This window comes from Vipera ursinii (genome assembly GCF_947247035.1).
Source record: "Vipera ursinii genome assembly, chromosome: 15".
Classification (NCBI taxonomy): domain Eukaryota; kingdom Metazoa; phylum Chordata; class Lepidosauria; order Squamata; family Viperidae; genus Vipera; species Vipera ursinii.
In genome coordinates, this window is record NC_139528.1 from 6706053 (window position 1) to 6723948 (window position 17896).

The following is a 17896-nucleotide window of genomic DNA, read 5'->3' on the forward strand; positions in this document are numbered from 1 at the left end:
TGTGGATCAGAAAGCCTTGAAAGGCAACATCCCCAAACCATTGTTTAATTTGCTTGGAGGTCCTCTCTCTTCGAGCCATCTTGGCTTCATCCATGGGATTTTCGTAGCAACCGTATGAATGTCCTTCTTTTTTTAAAATTTTTTTATCCCATTTATATCCCGCCCTTCTCCGAAGACTCAGGGCGGCTTACAATCTAAGAAGCACAAACCAATGTGCTTAGCAATAGCCTTCATTCTATGTATATGCCTGCTTATTAGGGCTCCCCCCCCAAGCGGCATTATTACAAAGTCAGCTTAATTGTCCCCAACAATCTGGGTCCTCATTTTACCTACCTCGGAAGGATGGAAGGCTGAGTCAACCTTGAGCCTGGTGGGACTCGAACCTGCACTAATGGCAGGCAGCTGGTGTTACTTAAGGAGGCATTAGCCCACTGCTCCACCAAGGCTCTTTTCCAGGGTTGCCTGTAGCCCTGAGATTTCCTGGTGGTTTTCCATCCCAAAACTAACTGGATCTGATCCTCCTTAGCATCTTCACAACAGCCAAAAGGAGACTGAGAATGTTAGTCTTGACAGCAAAAACCCTCGATAGCAAAGACAATCCCAGTTCCGACAAGATCTATTCCTGGGCCTATCTGCCTGTAAGGGGTCCAAAATACCACCATGGCCCCGGGCGATCTGTGCCAACGGGCACCCAGTTTGGGACTTGGGTACCTCATCACAGGAAAGGGGGCGGAAAAATAAAAGGGTGCTTACCAGGGTGGGGAAAATATACTTTTGGTCCTTCTCTTGCAGGAAGATGAGAACGTCGGTCATCAGAACCACCAAGACATCTGCAAGGGAGAGAGGGTCGGGGGACCACGGGGAGAGGAACAGTTTACTGCAGGGGCCCCCAATCCCTGGCCCACAGCCCACCAACGAACCTTGAACGGTTGGGAACTGAACTGCGGAAGGGGACAGGAGAGTGCGCAGGCGCATTGCCAGTTGTGCAAGCAGCAGACAAGTGCCTGCATGTGCACTCCGATTGCATGAGCGGCGGGCGCATGTACCCGCTGCTTGCGCACACGGAGCTGCGCACACCTGCCCACCACTCACACAGAAACATCCCCTCTCTGGACAGTGATTAATATTTATATGTTACTTATGTGTAAGGGTGTAGGTCTATACATATCTTGTATATAGTATGTTTAAACGTGATTAATATTTATATATTGCTTATGTGTAAGGGTGTAGGTCTATACATATCTTGTATATAGTATGTTTAAATGTGTGTTATGTATGTGTACACTTTGAGAGCAAGCAACTCAATTTCATTTTTAATGTGTGCCGTTATGCTCACAGTAAAAACTGACAATAATTATCTGACTATCAATCATCTATCTACCTATCTCTCCCATCCATCCATCCATCCATCCATCTATCTCCATCTCTATTATCTATCTATCTATCTATCTATCTATCTATCTATCTATCTATCTATCTATCTATCTATTATCTATCTATCTATGTCTCTATTATCTATCTATTTATCTATCTATCTATCTATCTATCTATCTATCTATCTATCTATCTATCTATCTATCTATCCATCTATCTATCTACATCTCTATTTCTATCTATCTACGTCTGTATTATCTATCTATCTATTTATCTATCTATCTACATCTCTATTATCTATCTATCTATCTATCTATCTATCTATCTATCTATCTACCTATCTATCTATCTCTATCTATCTCTATCTATTTATCTATCTCCATCCTATCTATCTATCTATCTATCTATCTATCTATCTATCTATCTATCTATCTATCTATCTATCTATCTACATCTCTATATCTATCTATCTATCTATCTATCTATCTATCTATCTATCTATCTATCTATCTATCTATCTATCTACCTATCTATCCCCCGCTGATCCGCAAAGAGAAAGGTTGGGGAACTCTGGTTTATAGTATATTCTACACACCACCTTGAGTTGTATAAATAAATGATAGGGTAGAAATAGAAGTACCCACAAAGAACTAAACAACAGTGGCAATGATTATTCCATGTTTCACCATAAATACGTGGGGGGAAAATGTCTCACAACATGCAACAGTACTGCAGACTCCAACCCAAAATATTTTCTGGTCCAGAAAGGAGGGCTTAGGGATTGGCTTGCTAAGTTTGTAAGCCGCCCTGAGTCTTCAGAGAAGGGCGGGATATAAATGGAATTAATTTTTTTTAAAAAAAGGTTGTCCTCAACTTACAACAGTTCGCTTAGTGACCCTTCCAAGTTACAACGGCACTGAAAAATGTGACTTTCTGACCGTTTTTCACAGTTATGACCTTGCAACATCTCCATGGTCCCGTGAACAAAATTTGGATGCTTGGCAACTGACTTATATCTATGACGGTCGCAGTGTCCCGGGGTCATGTGATTCCCCTTTTGCGACCTTCTGACAAGCAAAGTCCACAGGGAAGTCAGATTCACTTAACGACCGGATTACTAACTTATCAACTGCTGTGATTCGCTTAACAACCGTGGCAAGAAAGGTCACAACATAGGGCAAAACTCACTTAACAGACATCTCTCTTAACGACAGGAATGATTGGGCTCAATTGTGGCCGTACATTGAGGACTACCTCTATTAATCAGTTTGCAGAACCTGGCTCTCCTTCCTTCGGGTGCTAAACCACGGCAGGGATGGGGCCTTCCCTGCCATTCGCCCCACCTTTGAAGCGCCCCGCGGGGGTCTTCCAGAGCATGCTGCCGTCATGGACCAGCTTGCGCCGCAGCATCTCCTCCTTGCTGAAGGTGCCCTGGTCCCTGGGCAGGTGGGCCTTGGTCCGCCCGTCCACCCGGCCGTAGATTTCCTGCAGCCGCGCGTTCTTCTCCTGATTGTGCACCTCCTGGTCGATGGTTGAGAGCAGGTCTTTGACCAGAATCAGGGCTGTGCTCAGATCTTTCTGATCCACTTCATTCCCTGGGGTGGGGTGTGTAGAGTGGGGGTGGGGGAAAAAGAAAACATTAGCAGATTCGCTGAGAGTTTGGGAAAGGAACGGGAGGAAGGGAGAGGGGAGAAAACCACCCCGAAAGAAAGGGCAAATTTGTAGGCAACTCAGAGGCAGCTGCTCAGCCCGGCAGGGCAGAAACACGGGCGTCAAAGCCCACCAAGAGGATCCCTTTGGTGAACTCGCTAGAAATAAGACGGGAATTTCTAAAACCCGGGTTCATTGGATCGCATGTGGCGGTCTTGCAAATATGTGAAAAACATACTGGACAATCCTAACGACAACAAGGCGGAAGGTATTTAAGAGACAAGTATGAAGGAAACCTGAAACTTTTCTTTGGATGGCACATGTTTTATTGTTTATATGTTTCTATATTTATATTTTCTGGTTTAGAAAGACGGATCTGGTTATGAAAACAGCTCAAAGCTTTCAGATATTGTTAAACAACCAGCATCCAGAGCATGAACTGAGACACAGTCACAGCTAATAAAATTCAGGGAAGCAGGAGCAAAAGATCTAGCCGTTTTTCAGTGAGACTTCCATTTTACACATGCACATAAATTGAGCTCTACTTAAAATATTTGCAAATTAAACGACATATTCCATACTGGAGGTACTAGAAATACATTTCTTAGGCGATAGAAACAGCCTATTTTTCAAATTTGGAAAAAATTGGCTGTCGTAGCTATTAACTGTTGAAAATATTTTTTTAAGAAAGTAACAACATGCTAAAAGGCCACCCGGGCCTCTCTCTGGTACCTTTGGAGTTTTTCAGGATTCGATCAATGAGCCCAGGATATTTGGTGATGCGTTGGGTGACGAGCAGGATGCATTCTTGCACCCCGTGCCGCCGAAGCACCGATGAGCGTGACAACCTCTGGAAACATTGAGGAAATGGGCGGAAGGGTTATTATTACCTGGAATACATCCACAAGATATGCAGCACAAGTCTGTACACACCCGTCACCCACGACCCCTCATGCGAAATGTAAACCCCAAAGCTTCGGTCGTAGCTATCAAACCAGGAAATGCACAAACCCTGAAAAGGTTTGTAGGTATGACTACAGGTAAAATTGACTTTGCATTGTTCGCACAGGAAAAATCTCAGATTCAGCTTTTGCTAGTTCTCTGCTTCTGTAACCATTTAAGCTTCCATAAACGACAACAAAACGGCCAGCGGTCTTTCTTTGCTAGATGACTGAGTGGGGTGCTTTCGCTTAGTAATCTCCACAGTCCCTATTGCGGTCATTAACTGAAAGCCAGGGTTATAGGCAAGGGAACTTCTTGCTGGTTCCCACAACCACGTCACTGGGAAGTCCCAGGTGATTTGCTAGCAGGCCAGCAGGCAAGTAAACAGCTACCGCTGGGTAGCAGAGGGCAGGAGGGGATGCCCAAGGTGTGAAGGAGGCTCAGCAGGAGTCAGGGAGGTGCAGAGAGGGTGGAGACGGTGTCCGGAGAAGTGGTAGGGGAGGCGTGGCAAAGCCCAGGCAGGGTGCATGGTGTGCAAGTAGCTGGGATGGGGAAGGATGCGCAGGTGAGAAAGACCCAATGATTTATGACTGTCTCTGCTGGCTTCCCCAATGACTCCTTGGGGAAGCCAGCGGGAAAAAGTCACGAATGGCAATCACAAGATGAGGGGTGCTGTAACCAATTGTAAAGTTGTTGAGTGCCCAGACTACAATCACAGGACTGCGGGAATGCTAGGATGGGGGAGCTCCGAGGACCAGTCGTAACCGCCATTCTTTCAGCACTGCTATAACTTCAAACATTTGCTGAATGAACAGTCACAAACTGAGAACTACCTGTATATCCCATAAGCCTGGCTGGGTTTGGGCAAAATGCATGCTAAGTCAAAAAACAGGACTTTCCATCTTCTGTTGGGAGGGTGTCACATAGCCAGCGAGAAGCAAAGAACGGACTGCAGGACAGTAGCCAATTCCAGTGGAATAGTTGGGTTGATTGGCCACTCAAAATGACCGAGATTATTTTGCGGCGGGAACAACAAAAAAGAGTGTTCTTTGGAAATGCCGTTCTCTACAAATGCCAAATTTTATTCCCAACTTGAAAGATTCGAAATGTTTTGTGCACCCTCCTTTGTCATAATGTCTGAACTTGTACACGTGCATATGTCTGTGTGTGTGTGCGTGCAAACATCAGCTGATAAGGTCTTTAGTGTTTTTTTTAATTTTGAGGGCCTCTCAAAATGTTCTCTCGAAAGAAAACTTCAGGGCCTCTTGAAAAAGCGTCGAGGTCTTCTTTCTGTATGGATAACGTCCCACTGGGAGGGAGCTGCCATGGAGAAGGCCCACTTAGAAGCGGGTCATGTAAATGAAGATTCAATCATCCAGGCCAAAAGTATCTCAGAAGGTGAAATCGTGGAGCAAAGTTTTGGCCCTTCCTCTCCTTTGTGGCCCTTGAAGGCCGCTGTGGACAGAGGAGAAGGAAATGACACGGGAGAATCAGGAAAAGATCTTACCCGGATGAATTGCTGGAACCGCTTGTCCCGAGTGAAGAGCTCTTTGTACAGCTTGACAGCTTTGTTGTGATGGCTGCAGAACTCTGAGTAGGCCTTCTTCATTTGCTCGGCAGTAGGGCCTGAAAACTGGAAGGCAGGGTTGCTTGGACTAGTGACTAGTCATAAAGGCACTAAACTAGAAACCAGGAGATGGTGAGTTCTAGTTCTGCCTGAGGCATGAAACCCGGCTGGGTGATTTGGGGCCAATTACCAGGAGATGTTGAGTTCTAGTTCTGCCTGAGGCATGAAACCCGGCTAGGTGATTTGGGGCCAATTACCAGGTGGTGAGTTCTAGTTCTGCCTGAGGCATGAAACCCGGCTGGGTGATTTGGGGCCAATTATCAGGAGAGGGTGAGTTCTAGTTCTGCCTGAGGCATGAAACCCGGCTGGGTGATTTGGGGCCAATTATCAGGAGATGGTGAGTTCTAGTTCTGCCTGAGGCATGAAACCTGGCTGGGTGATTTGGGGCCAATTACCAGGTGGTGAGTTCTAGTTCTGCCTGAGGCATGAAACCTGGCTGAGTGATTTTGGGCCAATTACCAGGAGATGTTGAGTTCTAGTTCTTCCTGAGGCATGAAACCTGGCTGAATGATTTTGGGCCAATTACCAGGAGATGTTGAGTTCTAGTTCTGCCTGAGGCATGAAACCCGGCTGGGTGATTTGGGGCCAATTACCAGGTGGTGAGTTCTAGTTCTGCCTGAGGCATGAAACCTGGCTGAGTGATTTTGGGCCAATTACCAGGAGATGTTGAGTTCTAGTTCTTCCTGAGGCATGAAACCTGGCTGAATGATTTTGGGCCAATTACCAGGAGATGTTGAGTTCTAGTTCTGCCTGAGGCATGAAACCCGGCTGGGTGATTTGGGGCCAATTACCAGGTGGTGAGTTCTAGTTCTGCCTGAGGCATGAAACCCGGCTGGGTGATTTAGGGCCAATTACAAGGAGATGTTGAGTTCTAGTTCTGCCTGAGCCATGAAACCCGGCTGGGTGACCTGGGGCCAGTCACCATCTCTCTGCCCAACTCACCTCACAGGGCTGTTGTTGTGGGGAAAATAAAAGGAGGAAAGAGTACACGTAGTCCTCGACTTACTGCCACAACTGAGCCCCAAATCTCTGTGGCTAAATGAGACATTTATTGAGTTTTGCCCCATTTTACGACCTTTCCTGCCACAGCGGTTAGGTGAACGGCCAGCTTCCCTGTTGACTTCGCTTGTCAAAAGGTCACCAAAAGTCACAAGACTCCGGGAGGCTGCGGCAGTCATAAATATGAATCAGCTGCCAGGTGTCTGAATTTTAATCATGTGACCATGGGGATGCTGCAGTGTTTGTAAGTGTGAAAAACGGTCGTAGGTCACCTTTTTGGGGTACCCTCGTAACTTCGAACGGTCATTAAATGAACTGTTGTAAGTCGAGGACTACCTCTATTAAGATATGTTTGCCGCCTTGTTTATCAAATAACGATATGGGCAGGATACAAATAAATAGCGAGAGGGGGGGAAGGCCGCAAGAGCGGAGCTGGCAGGGTGACACTCTCCGTAAAAACGTGCCTTCCAGTACCTGCTGGATCAGGATGTCTCCCAGGCGGTTGATGACGAAATTCTTGCAGCTGCCGTCGGCCAGGGATTCCTTCCGGCGTTCCAAAAGGTGGGCCAGGAAGCTGTCGTGGATCTCGCTGAGCTCGTCCACGCAGGGGAACATGCTCTGCACCAGCGAGGCGTCCATCTGCAGGTCTTCCAGCATGCCCTTGCGAAAGAGGTTGGTCATGATCTTCAGGGTCTGGACGTGATGCAGCTCTGTCTGGATCAGCTCTGCAGCGAGAGGCAAGAGAGAGAAGCTAGGCTGGGGGGGGCGGGCAAGCAGGGGGCCGGGCTGGACAGAACCTCACAACGGAGTAACAGCGGTGTGTCCTGAAAACAAAGCAGCGGAGTTGTAAAGGACCTTGGAGGTCTTCCTATTCCAACCCCCTGCTCAAGCGGGAAACGCCGCTTGCACCAGAGGGCAGGACGAGAAACAGGGGATGGAAAATGAATCAAGGAGAGAAGCAACCTTGCATTAGAATTAATTAAGTCCTAGTGGGCAATGACTTCAATATGAGCCAGCCGTGTGCTGCAGTTGCTAAAAAAAGCCAACGCAGTGCTGGGCTGCATCAACAGAGGGATAGAATCAAGATCAGGTGAAGTGTTAGTAATACTACTTTACAAGGCCTTGGTAAGGCCACACTTGGAATACGGCATCCAGTTTTGGTCACCACGATGTAAAAAAGATGTCGAGACTCTAGAAAGGGTACAGAGAAGAGCAACAAAGATGATTAGGGGGCTGGAGGCTAAAACATATAGGGAACGGTTGCTGGAATTGGGTATGTGTAGTTTAATGAAGAGAAGGACCAGGGTGGACAAGATAGCAGTGTTCCAGTATCTCAGGGGCTGCCCCAAAGAAGAGGGAGTCAAGCTATTCTCCAAAACACCAGAGGAAAGGCCAAGAAGCAACGGATGGAAACTCATCAAGGAGAGAAGCAACCTGGAACTAAGGAGAAACTTCCTGACAGTTAGAACAATTCACCAGGGGAACAACCTGCCTCCAGAAGTGGTGAATGCTCCAACACTGGAGGTTTTTAAGAAGAGACTGGACAGCCATTTGTCCGAAATGGTGTAGGGTTTCCTGCCTGAGCAGGGGGTTGGACTAGATGACCTCCAAGGTCCTTCCAACTTTATTATATTATTATTATTATATAAGGAGGAATTCCTTCCTGAAGAAAGGAAGAGAATCACCACGGACAGGGCCACCGATCCCCAACCCAGGGAGCCTGCTCAGAAGGATACTGTGGGAGTGGGGGTTGTTGGGTTCCCCACTACTCTGCTTTAGGCTTTTAACAACGCTTTTTTTCAACACTGCACTCATTTTCCCAAGGCTTCCATTGGGGGGAGAGCATGGTACAGAAATGTAATGGAAAAATCAGTTGTGCTCTTTAGGCCTTGAAAACCGTCTGACGGTTCTTCCTCTTGGACCTTCCCAGGAAAGTGGGAGTTGGCCTCCATCGCTGGGGAGGGGGGGCGCTCTCAGGCTCACCGTAAATGACGTCTTGGCGCTTCATCACTTCCTTTTTGTGCTGCTGCAGGAAGCTGTTGTCCACGGCCAGACTCCAGGAATCTGCGTCAAAATCCTTCTCGTCCATCTCAAAGTCACTCATCAACTGGCTATAAAGGACTTCAGCTCCTGGGGGGGGGGGGAGAAAGAAAAGGGCCAGGTTGCGTATGCGCACGAGTTGTGCGCCGGAGGGAGAAAGAGGATGATTTAGGCAAGGTGGAGGCATCGGAGGCGCAGGTGCGCTCTCGGAAGAGAATCCTTCCCCTTCTCAACAGCCAGGAGATGCTTGGAACTTAAAAGTTTCATTTGTATTCCTTATTAATTGATAATATAAAATGCAAAAAGAAAATAAGTAGGAAAGATAGGGGAGAGGAAAGGGAAGGGGAAAGTGTAGGAAAAAGGGAGGGGGGGGAAGAAAGAAAAGGCACTGACTTCCGACTCCCGTTGCTGCAGGGGAATAAGATAATAACATCAAACCTCAACTTTTTTTACTTTTACAGAATAGCGGAAACTAGCCATTTTCTAGGACAACAAACCTGTCTAATCAGTAAAAGTCAAAATCAAAGTTTCGGGATGCTTGAAACCTATCCGGCTTGCCATACGCAGCAAAGCCAATGCAATAAATAAATAAATTTAAAAAATTAAAAATGGGGCTACCGTCGGACGAGTGCAACCATCACTTTGTCAGATGTACCCATCTGTGCAGAGTTGGAGCTAACTACGTTATTATTTTCGGCCTATAATCTCCCTAGCGGCAGCCTTGTCTTGGGAACAAAGGGATGAGGCACCCTGCAACTTAGGGGCAGTTGGCCCGGCCCTTTTGCGGTCGCGCAGTGACTCCAGACTAGCTCCACGCTTGATCCCTCCAACCCTGCCAGGCTGGGAGCTTCCCAGCCGTGTTGATTTTTCTGACCTCTCCCCTCTTCCACTTGGCTTTGGGTCAGGAAAAAGCCACAAGGATACTCTGGCTCTGCATTTTCCCTCCTTCAGCTTTTCGTCCGGAAATATTCTGATCCTAAGCTGGCCCGTAAAGCCAACTCAGCCGTTGAAAGAAAACAGCCGAGAGTCAGCCACACCGACGTGTCTGCCTCAGCTATGTCCATTAGGAAATATTCTATTTCGGCATTTCTGGAGGAGGCGCAGCCTGGCTGATGGGGAGGAGGCCCCCTGGAAATTTGGAGAGGATAACTGAGATCTAGTTCATCTTTTAAGTCAGTTGTAAGGCGGTCCGTAAATTATTATTCAGCGTGACACACACACACACCCCGTTGTCAATCGTAAGAGTCTGTGGCGATGGGAAGATCAAAGAGCAGAGCATGGCCTGGAGTCTCGGTCTTGCAAGGAGGGAAGCGAGAACTTGAGAAAAGAGAACATGGTGAATTTAAAAGGGCAGTATTTGCTACGTCCTCGAATTATAACCCTACCCGGGACCCGAATTTCCGTTGTTAACCAAGGTGAGTGAGTTGTGCCTGATTTTATGACTTTTGCCACCGCTGTAAAGCGGATCGCCGAAGTGGTTAAAATGAATCGCGCGGTCATTAAGCAAATCGGGCTTTCCCCATTGACTTTGGGAGCCAAAGGCGATGGGGAAGGTTGCCAATGGTGATCCACGGGACCCCTGCATGCTGCAACCGTCACAAATATGCCAGTTGCCAAGGGGCTGAATTTTGACCATGGGACCGTGGGACACCTGTGACGTCGGTTAAGTGCAAGAGCTGGTCACCCATCACTTTTTTTCCCCCAGTGCCGTTGCAATTTTGAATGGTTGTTAAACAAATGGTTGTTAAGTCGAGGACTAAAGAGGTGCTGGATGGAAGAAGGACGAAGCCTGACCTTGCCTGGTTCCAGAGGGCAGGACATATCGCAAGGGGACCAACTTGAGTACAGGTAGTCCTTGACTTACAACGGCTCATTTAGTGACCATTCAAAGTTACGTTCACAAGTCTCTGGAAAAAAAATGTGACTTGTGTGACCCGTTTTTCACGGTTACGGCCTTTGCAGCATCCCTACGATCCATGGGATCAAAATGCAGAGATTTGGCAACCGGTTCCTATTTTATGACGGTCGCTGCGTCCCCTTTTGTGAACTTCTGCCAAGCCAAGTCAATGGGGGGGGGAAGCCAGGTTCGCTTGACAACCGTGTGTGACTAATTTAGCAGCTGAAGCTGTTAAGTAAACTTAACTGTTCACTTAACAGCTGTGGCAAGAAAGGTCGTAAAAACCCACTTAGCAAATGTCTCATCTAACGACAAAAATTTGGGGCTCAGCTGTGGTCCTAAGTTGAGGACTACCCGCACACTGTATTGGGAATGTAAGAGCAGTTGGACAGTAGGGAGGAAAGACCAAAGGAGGAGATGGGGAGACAGAGAGAAGATCCGGCAGAGGTTGGACACTTTGGGGATGTTCTGAGCAAGGATCTCTTGTAACTCTAGGATTCTAAGCTACCGAAATTCAACATGAAACAAGCGAAGAAGATTCCAACGCGCTGGGTTTCTATAGATACCACCTCTGCCACCTTCTATTTTTTCCCCGCAACAGCCCTTCCCTAGGATATGTGCCAAGTCTTCTGCTGCAATATCGCTCTGCACTGTTCAGTACTCTTCCTGAACAGACTTTCTAACGCTCCAGAAGACAGAAATCAAGTTCCACACAAATCTGATTAATGGGTTGAAAGCCACATAATGGAATTAAGTGGAGGCAAAGGGAAGTGTTCTTCCCCCAAAAAATGCAGTTAGAGGAATAATCCCAGGCTGAAAAAAACTGAGTAAGAAGCAAAAGTGTGATAATTACAGGCTGCAACAGCAGCATTTCAGCATCAAAGGAAGCTAGACTTTTCACTGATTCTGCTTTGGTCTCATCCCCTTTCAATCCCACGATCCAGTTTGGGGTTCCATTTTTGCAGGAAGATTGACCAACTAGTTTTGTCTCTCATCCCATCATTCCGCTGAACACTGAATTCCCCTAGCTCTTTCTCACTTCTCATCTTTTCTCATCTTCTCATCTTTCCTACTACTATTGGTTTCTTATGATTTATCAATTGTTGTTTATTAAGATCTATGACCTTCCGGCGCGATCTCAAAACCTACCTTTTTGAACAAGCTGGCCTGGCCTGATGGGATGGGGTTGGGTTTTATAAATCTGTTTTAACTTTTTAATGTGTACTAATTTATTCATGGGCATTGTTGTTTAACTGCTTTTAATTTTTGTATCTTGTTTTTTAATATGTATTGCCCTGTTCACCGCCCTGAGTCCTTCGGGAGAAGGGCGGTATACAAATTAAATTAATAAATAAATAAATAATAAATAAATAAATTATTTTGCTGTTTATATGTACCCGGGGAGCTTATGCACCGGAGACAAATTCCTTGTGTGTCCAATCATACTTGGCCAATAAAGAATTCTGTGATTCTATGAACTGAGCAGGTTTGGAGAAGGGTAACGGATGAACAGTCTTATCAAGAGATGGGAAAAAAATCTGAGAAAAACAGACTGAAGGAGGTGAAGAATTACAACGCTCTTCAAATAATGAAAATATTCCATGCAGAAGATGATCACCAGCTGTTCTCTTATCATTCCACAGCATACAATAATGGCTTGAAATTGCAGGCAGTGAACACAGTATGGTGTAGTGGTGAAGATGCTGGCATAGAAAACTGGGAGACGGTGAATTCTAGTTCCACCCTAGACATGAAAGCCAGCTTGGTGACTCTGGGCTAATCATCAGGAGATGGTAAATTCTAGTCCTGCCCTAAACTTGAAAACTGGCTGGGTGACTTTGGACTAAACACCAGGAGACAAGGAGTTCTAGTCCCACCTTAGGCATGAAAGCTGGCTGGGTGACTTCGGGCCAATCACCAGAAGACAAGGAGTTCTGGTCCTGCCTTAGGCATGAAAGATGGCTGGGTGATTTCGGGCCAATCACCAAGAGACAAGGAGTTCTAGTCCCACCTTAGGCATGAAAGAGGGCTGGGTGACTTTTGGGTCTCTCAGTTCAACTCACCTCATGTGGGGAAAATGGGAGGAGGGAAGCATATTAGGTATGTCTACCATCTTGAGTTACTTATAAAATAATAGGAGTGGGATAAAAATAAATTGAATGAATGAATGAACGAATGAATGAATGTTACAGGATCTGTGAAAATGTGCTGAACCAACCTTGGGGGCTGGAAGAGTTTGCCCCCTAAGAGAAGTTCCCATTTTCCTGGGGTCTTCTGGAAGCTGGCAAAACTTTGGAGATCTGGAAAGCCTTTGGGTCTTAAAATGCTGTAATGCTAGGAATGTTGTCTTAATTGTAAATTGCTATTCTGTTCTCTTTTATATTGCATTTCCGTTACTGTCTGTTACTCGGATTGCAACAGTTGCAGCTTTTGGACACAGCTTAAAGCAGGGGTAGGCAACCTTGGCTCTTTTATGACTGGTGGACTTCAACTCCCAGAATTCCTGAGCCAGCCACGCTGAGGGGAAAGGGAGAGGTTTCCGTGCTGAATTCTGGGAGTTGAAGTCCACGAGTCATGAGGGGGCCATAGTTCCCCCACATGCTGGCTCAGGAATTCTGGGAGTTGAAGTCCACAAGTCATGAGGGGGCCATAGTTCCCCCACATGCTGGCTCAGGAATTCTGGGAGTTGAAGTCCACAAGTCATGAGGGGGCCATAGTTCCCCCACATGCTGGCTCAGGAATTCTGGGAGTTGAAGTCCACAAGTCATGAGGGGGCCATAGTTCCCCCACATGCTGGCTCAGGAATTCTGGGAGTTGAAGTCCACAAGTCATAAAAGAGCCGAGGTTGGCTACCCCTGTTCTAGGAGGAAACCTCACCCTGGGCCAGGGGTAGGCAACCTTGGCTCTTTGAGGGGTAGGCAACCTTGGCTCTTCAACTCCCAGAATTCCTGAGCCAGCCACGCTGAGGGGAAAGGGAGAGGTTTCCTTGCTGAATTCTGGGAGTTGAAGTCCACGAGTCATAAAGGGGACCATAGTTCCCTCATGCTGGCTCAGGAGTTCTGGGAGTTGAAGTCCACGAGTCATCCAAGAGCCAAAGTTGCCTACCCCTGGCTTAAAGCAACTTGGAAGAGACTTATAAAGGCAGAAATAAATAAAAGGCGGATTTCCCACTGTATCTCTGGAAGTTTTTTTCTTTCTACCAGTCAGGACAGTTTGATGAAGGAACCAGTGACCGGAAAGATGGCAAACTCCCCTCTTTGGGTACAGGCCTTCTGGTTGGGAGGCTTTCCTTGGCCTTCCTGCACTGGTCAGATGGTGGGCCAGATGGCCTCAACTGACCTCTCCAAATTTTAGGATTTCCCCTGTTTTCCTCCAGTGTGTGTGTGTGTGTGTGTGTGTGTGTGTGTGTGTGTGTGTGGTGGGGGAAAGAATCCATATCGAGGCCTCCGGCGTTTTTCTGAACTATTTCTTGGAATCTCCTCGAAGCGTCTGCAAATAAACGCAGCTGCCGTTACCTTCGTCAATGAGGGACTCTACGGACAAAGCACGGTTGCGCATGTTCAGGGAATCGGTGGACTGGGAGAGAATCCTCCGGATGCCCAGCGGGGATTCATCGTTGAACGTCCTGGAAAAAAAAGCCAAATTTGTGACCGCCAGCGACTGTCATCACAGCTAGTCCCTGACCTACAGCAGCTCGTTTAGCGACCGTTCAAGGCTACAACGGCAGTGGGGGAAAAAAGTGGCTTTTCACAGTTACGACCTTTGCAGCCTCCCCTATGGTCACGTGATCGAGAGATTCAGACTCCTGGCAACTGGCTCGTATTTACGATGGTCGCAGTGTCCCGGGGTTCGCTTGATTCCCTTTTCGCGACCTTCTGACAAGTGGGGAAGCCAGATTCACTCAACAGCCCTGTGACTCGCTTAGCAACTGCAGCGATTCACTTAACAGCTGTGGCGAGTCAGGTCGGGCTGAACGGCGGTCGCTAAGTCGAGGACAACCTGTACGAACTATCTTCCGAGACGCAGTGGACAAAAATTTTATCCCCTCCAGCCAACCCGGCAGATGCTCTGGAGGGCACCAGTTGGGAGGTGAGCTACACACCTGCATTCCAACAGAATAACAAAGGGACCCTGGAGGTCATCTAGTCCAACCCCCCCCCCAACTCAAGCAGGGGACCCTATACCCATGCTGGACAAATGGCTGGTCTCTTCTTGAATACCTCCAGTGATGGAGCAGCCAGAACGTCTGGAGGGAAGCTGTTCCACTGATTTATTATTAAATTTCCACTTGTTACTTCTTGTCTGGCCTGCAGGTGATTTGGAGAATACGTTGACCGCCCCTACCTTCTCTGTGACGGAAGACTGCTACGATGCCACCCGTAGTCCTTCTTTTCACTATCCACGTTTCCCCGAAAGTAAGATTGGGTCTTTTTTTTTTTAATCCCCCTCCAAAAGAGGCACCAGGTCTTATTTTCTGGAGATGTCTTTTATGCTCACCTCCGGCACCGGCAGTGCCATGCAGCTGGCCCACTTCTTCTGCAGCTGAAGAAGCAGCTTCATTCTGCAGCTCTGTTCCGGCCTGCATTTCGCACTCAGGCCTTTCCGGAAGGCCAATGCAGCCGAGTACCGAGCGATGGATTCAATCCATTGCTCAGTTCTCGGCTGCAGTGGCCTTCCTGAAAGGGCTGTGAGACTCAGTGATAGCGAACCTTTTAGAGACCGAGTGCCCACACTGCAACTCCAAATGCACTTATGTATCGTTGGGTGCCGGGTGGGCGCGGACCATTGGGTAGGCGTGGCTGCGGTAGTAATGGCAGACTGGGTGGGACTAAAAAGTTCAATCAATCAATTCCAACTTTGCGAGATTTTTTTTTCCCCGCAAGAAGTTGAAATTGATTGATTGAACCTTTTTTTTTGCACACAGCGGCGGAGGCCTAAAGCAAAAAGGTTTCATAAAACCCAGCTTGAAGGCCTAGGACTGGGATGACAGCGCCCGTGCCTGCAGAGAGGGCTCTGCGTGCCACCTGTGGCACACGTGCCATAGGTTCGCCACCATGGGCTGTGACCAGTGCTTTTTTGTAAAAGAAAAAGGTGCCGGAACTCACACATGTCGTACAACCCGCCTTGCCTACCCTACAAGGTTCCATCCAAAAAAGGTGCCGGAACTCCGTTCTGGGCGTTCTATGAGAAAAAAAGCCCTGGCTGCGACTAAGAAGTGCAGGCCTGGCTGCAGAAGAAGTGGGCCGGTGAGGAGAGGCCTGGCTGTGAGGTAAGTGGGTGCAGGGCACATGGGGCAGATCCACCCCCCCCACCTTAGCTTGATTTTTTTAGGTGTGTGCTTCACCCCAAAACTAGGGCTTATTTGGCGGGGAGGGCTTATATTAGACCCACCCCAAAAATCAAGCTAGGGCTTATTTTCAGGGTAAGCCTTACTTTCAGAGAAAATGGTAAGACTAAACATACCCGGTTCTCACAACTTTCAGAGCAGCCTACAGGTGTGTGTTTCTCCTGAATTTCACAGACAAAACCATCTCTTCGATTGACTCACCCTGCAATGTTTGTAGTGGAGACACTTTTGGAAAGCGACAAGCTAGGACGGCCTCTGCGGGATCCCAGCAAGGTCTGCCGAAAACTCTCTGACGGGTAAATGGCAGAATTGGGACGCTCCCGGGTGATGGCTAAAAAAAAAAAAAAAAAAAAAATAGGAACAGGCACCCGGCGAGGGGTTAGAAGGCAGACTTCTGTTCTTTTGAAACCCAGCCATTTTGCATTTTTTCAAGATGGGGGAAAAAAAATAAAATACTTTGGAGGGCCGTTAAGAAAAATCCCGTGGCTCAAGGCAACCTAGAATCCTTCTCCCTCTCTGGATGCAAGCAGAGCAATCCTGAAGATGTGGTTTAAAAAAGGGAAAGACTGCCTGGCACTCGAGAGTTGTCCAGATATCTCGAGAGCAGAAATGCGAATGGAATTCAAGACCCCGTTTTCGATTTAAAAAGGGATGCAAGTTCAAGAGTGTAAATCCAGCCCCATTCTCCTTATTTTATATTTCTTAGCTTTTAAAATGATGATTAGTATCCCACCCTTCTTATGCTAGACTACGACCGTAACAAAGATTCGATATACAGGTAGTCCTCTACTTATAACCATTCGTTTAGCGACAGTTCAAAGTTACAATAGCACTGAAAAATGGTGGCTTACGACCGTTTTTCACACTTGTGACCATTGCAGCATCCCCCAGGTGACTGACATTTGGATGCTTGACTCGCATTTACGACGGCCGCAGTGTCCCGGGGTCACGTGATCCCCTTTCGCGACCTTCTGACAAGCAAAGTCAATGGGGAAGCCGGATTCACTCAACAACCGGATGACTAATTTGACAACCGCAGCGATTCACTTCAGAAACGTGGCAAGAAAAGTCGTTTCTCACTTGGCAGCATAAATTTTGGGCTGAACTGCGGTCGTAAGTCGAGGACTGCCTGTCTAACAGCCCATACCAAAGAGAGGAAACTGCTCCCTGCTCTCTGGGCATCTGCTGGACTTGCAAGCAGGGGATTCCCAGCCCCAAACTCACTTTTATTCCTGAGGGACACTGTCTGCAACGCTGAGCTGTTCTTCAGCAAGGCGGCCTTTTGCTGCTGCAGGGGGGGGGGAGGCAAGAGAAGGAAGAAAGAAGACATCAGAAAAATAAAAATAAAAAATAGCAGTCTGATTAAAAACTCAGATCAAGAAGCCTGGAAGGTGGTCCTTGTCTATTTTTCAGGGATTTCAGGGATAGCCAGGAAAGCCGGCTGGGTGATCTTGGGAAGATAGGTTGGATACGTTTACCACCTTGAGTTATTTGTAAAAAAAAAGGGGGGGGGGAATACAAATAAATAAATAGTCCATCAATCGATCTTAGGAAGAGAAACATCCCTGCCTGGAATTCCTGTCCCCATTTTCGGTCTGGCTTTTGGCTTTTATAAAAGATTGCAGCCCAGCCTGTCTCTCAGCCCTCGTTCCTCCTAGATCAGTGGTGGCGAACCTTTTAATAATAATAATAATAATAATAATAATAATAATAATAATAATAATAATAATAATAATAATAATAATAATAATAATAATAATTTTATTTATATACCGCCCTTCTCCCGAAGGACTCAGGGCGGTGAACAGGGCAGATATATAAAAAATACAAAAATACAAAAGTTAAAAGAAAATTAAACATATGCCCGGCTAAAAACAGTAAATACAGATATTAAAAATGACATAAAAACCCAACCCATCCCCCTTCAGGCCAGGCCGGCTTGTTCAAATAAGAATGTCTTCAGATCGCGACGTAGAGACGGAGTGCCCAAAACTGCAACCCAAAACCCACGTATTTCTCG

The 17896-nt window shown here is 47.1% G+C and overlaps 1 protein-coding gene across 3 annotated transcripts in view; it reads right to left on the minus strand.

Annotated features, from left to right (window-relative positions):
- The window catches only part of ARHGEF2 (Rho/Rac guanine nucleotide exchange factor 2), a 74513-nt gene that overhangs the window by 11574 nt on the left and 45043 nt on the right, over positions 1–17896 (minus strand). For all 3 annotated transcript variants that reach the window (XM_083374183.1, XM_083374182.1, XM_083374181.1), the window contains exons 4-12: positions 17101–17164; positions 16078–16207; positions 14045–14154; positions 8576–8722; positions 7067–7317; positions 5474–5599; positions 3757–3874; positions 2718–2969; positions 754–830 (exon numbers count right to left, since the gene is read on the minus strand). In XM_083374183.1, coding sequence (XP_083230309.1) covers positions 754–830; positions 2718–2969; positions 3757–3874; positions 5474–5599; positions 7067–7317; positions 8576–8722; positions 14045–14154; positions 16078–16207; positions 17101–17164 — 1275 coding nt within the window. The remainder of the gene's footprint in view (positions 1–753; positions 831–2717; positions 2970–3756; positions 3875–5473; positions 5600–7066; positions 7318–8575; positions 8723–14044; positions 14155–16077; positions 16208–17100; positions 17165–17896) is intronic.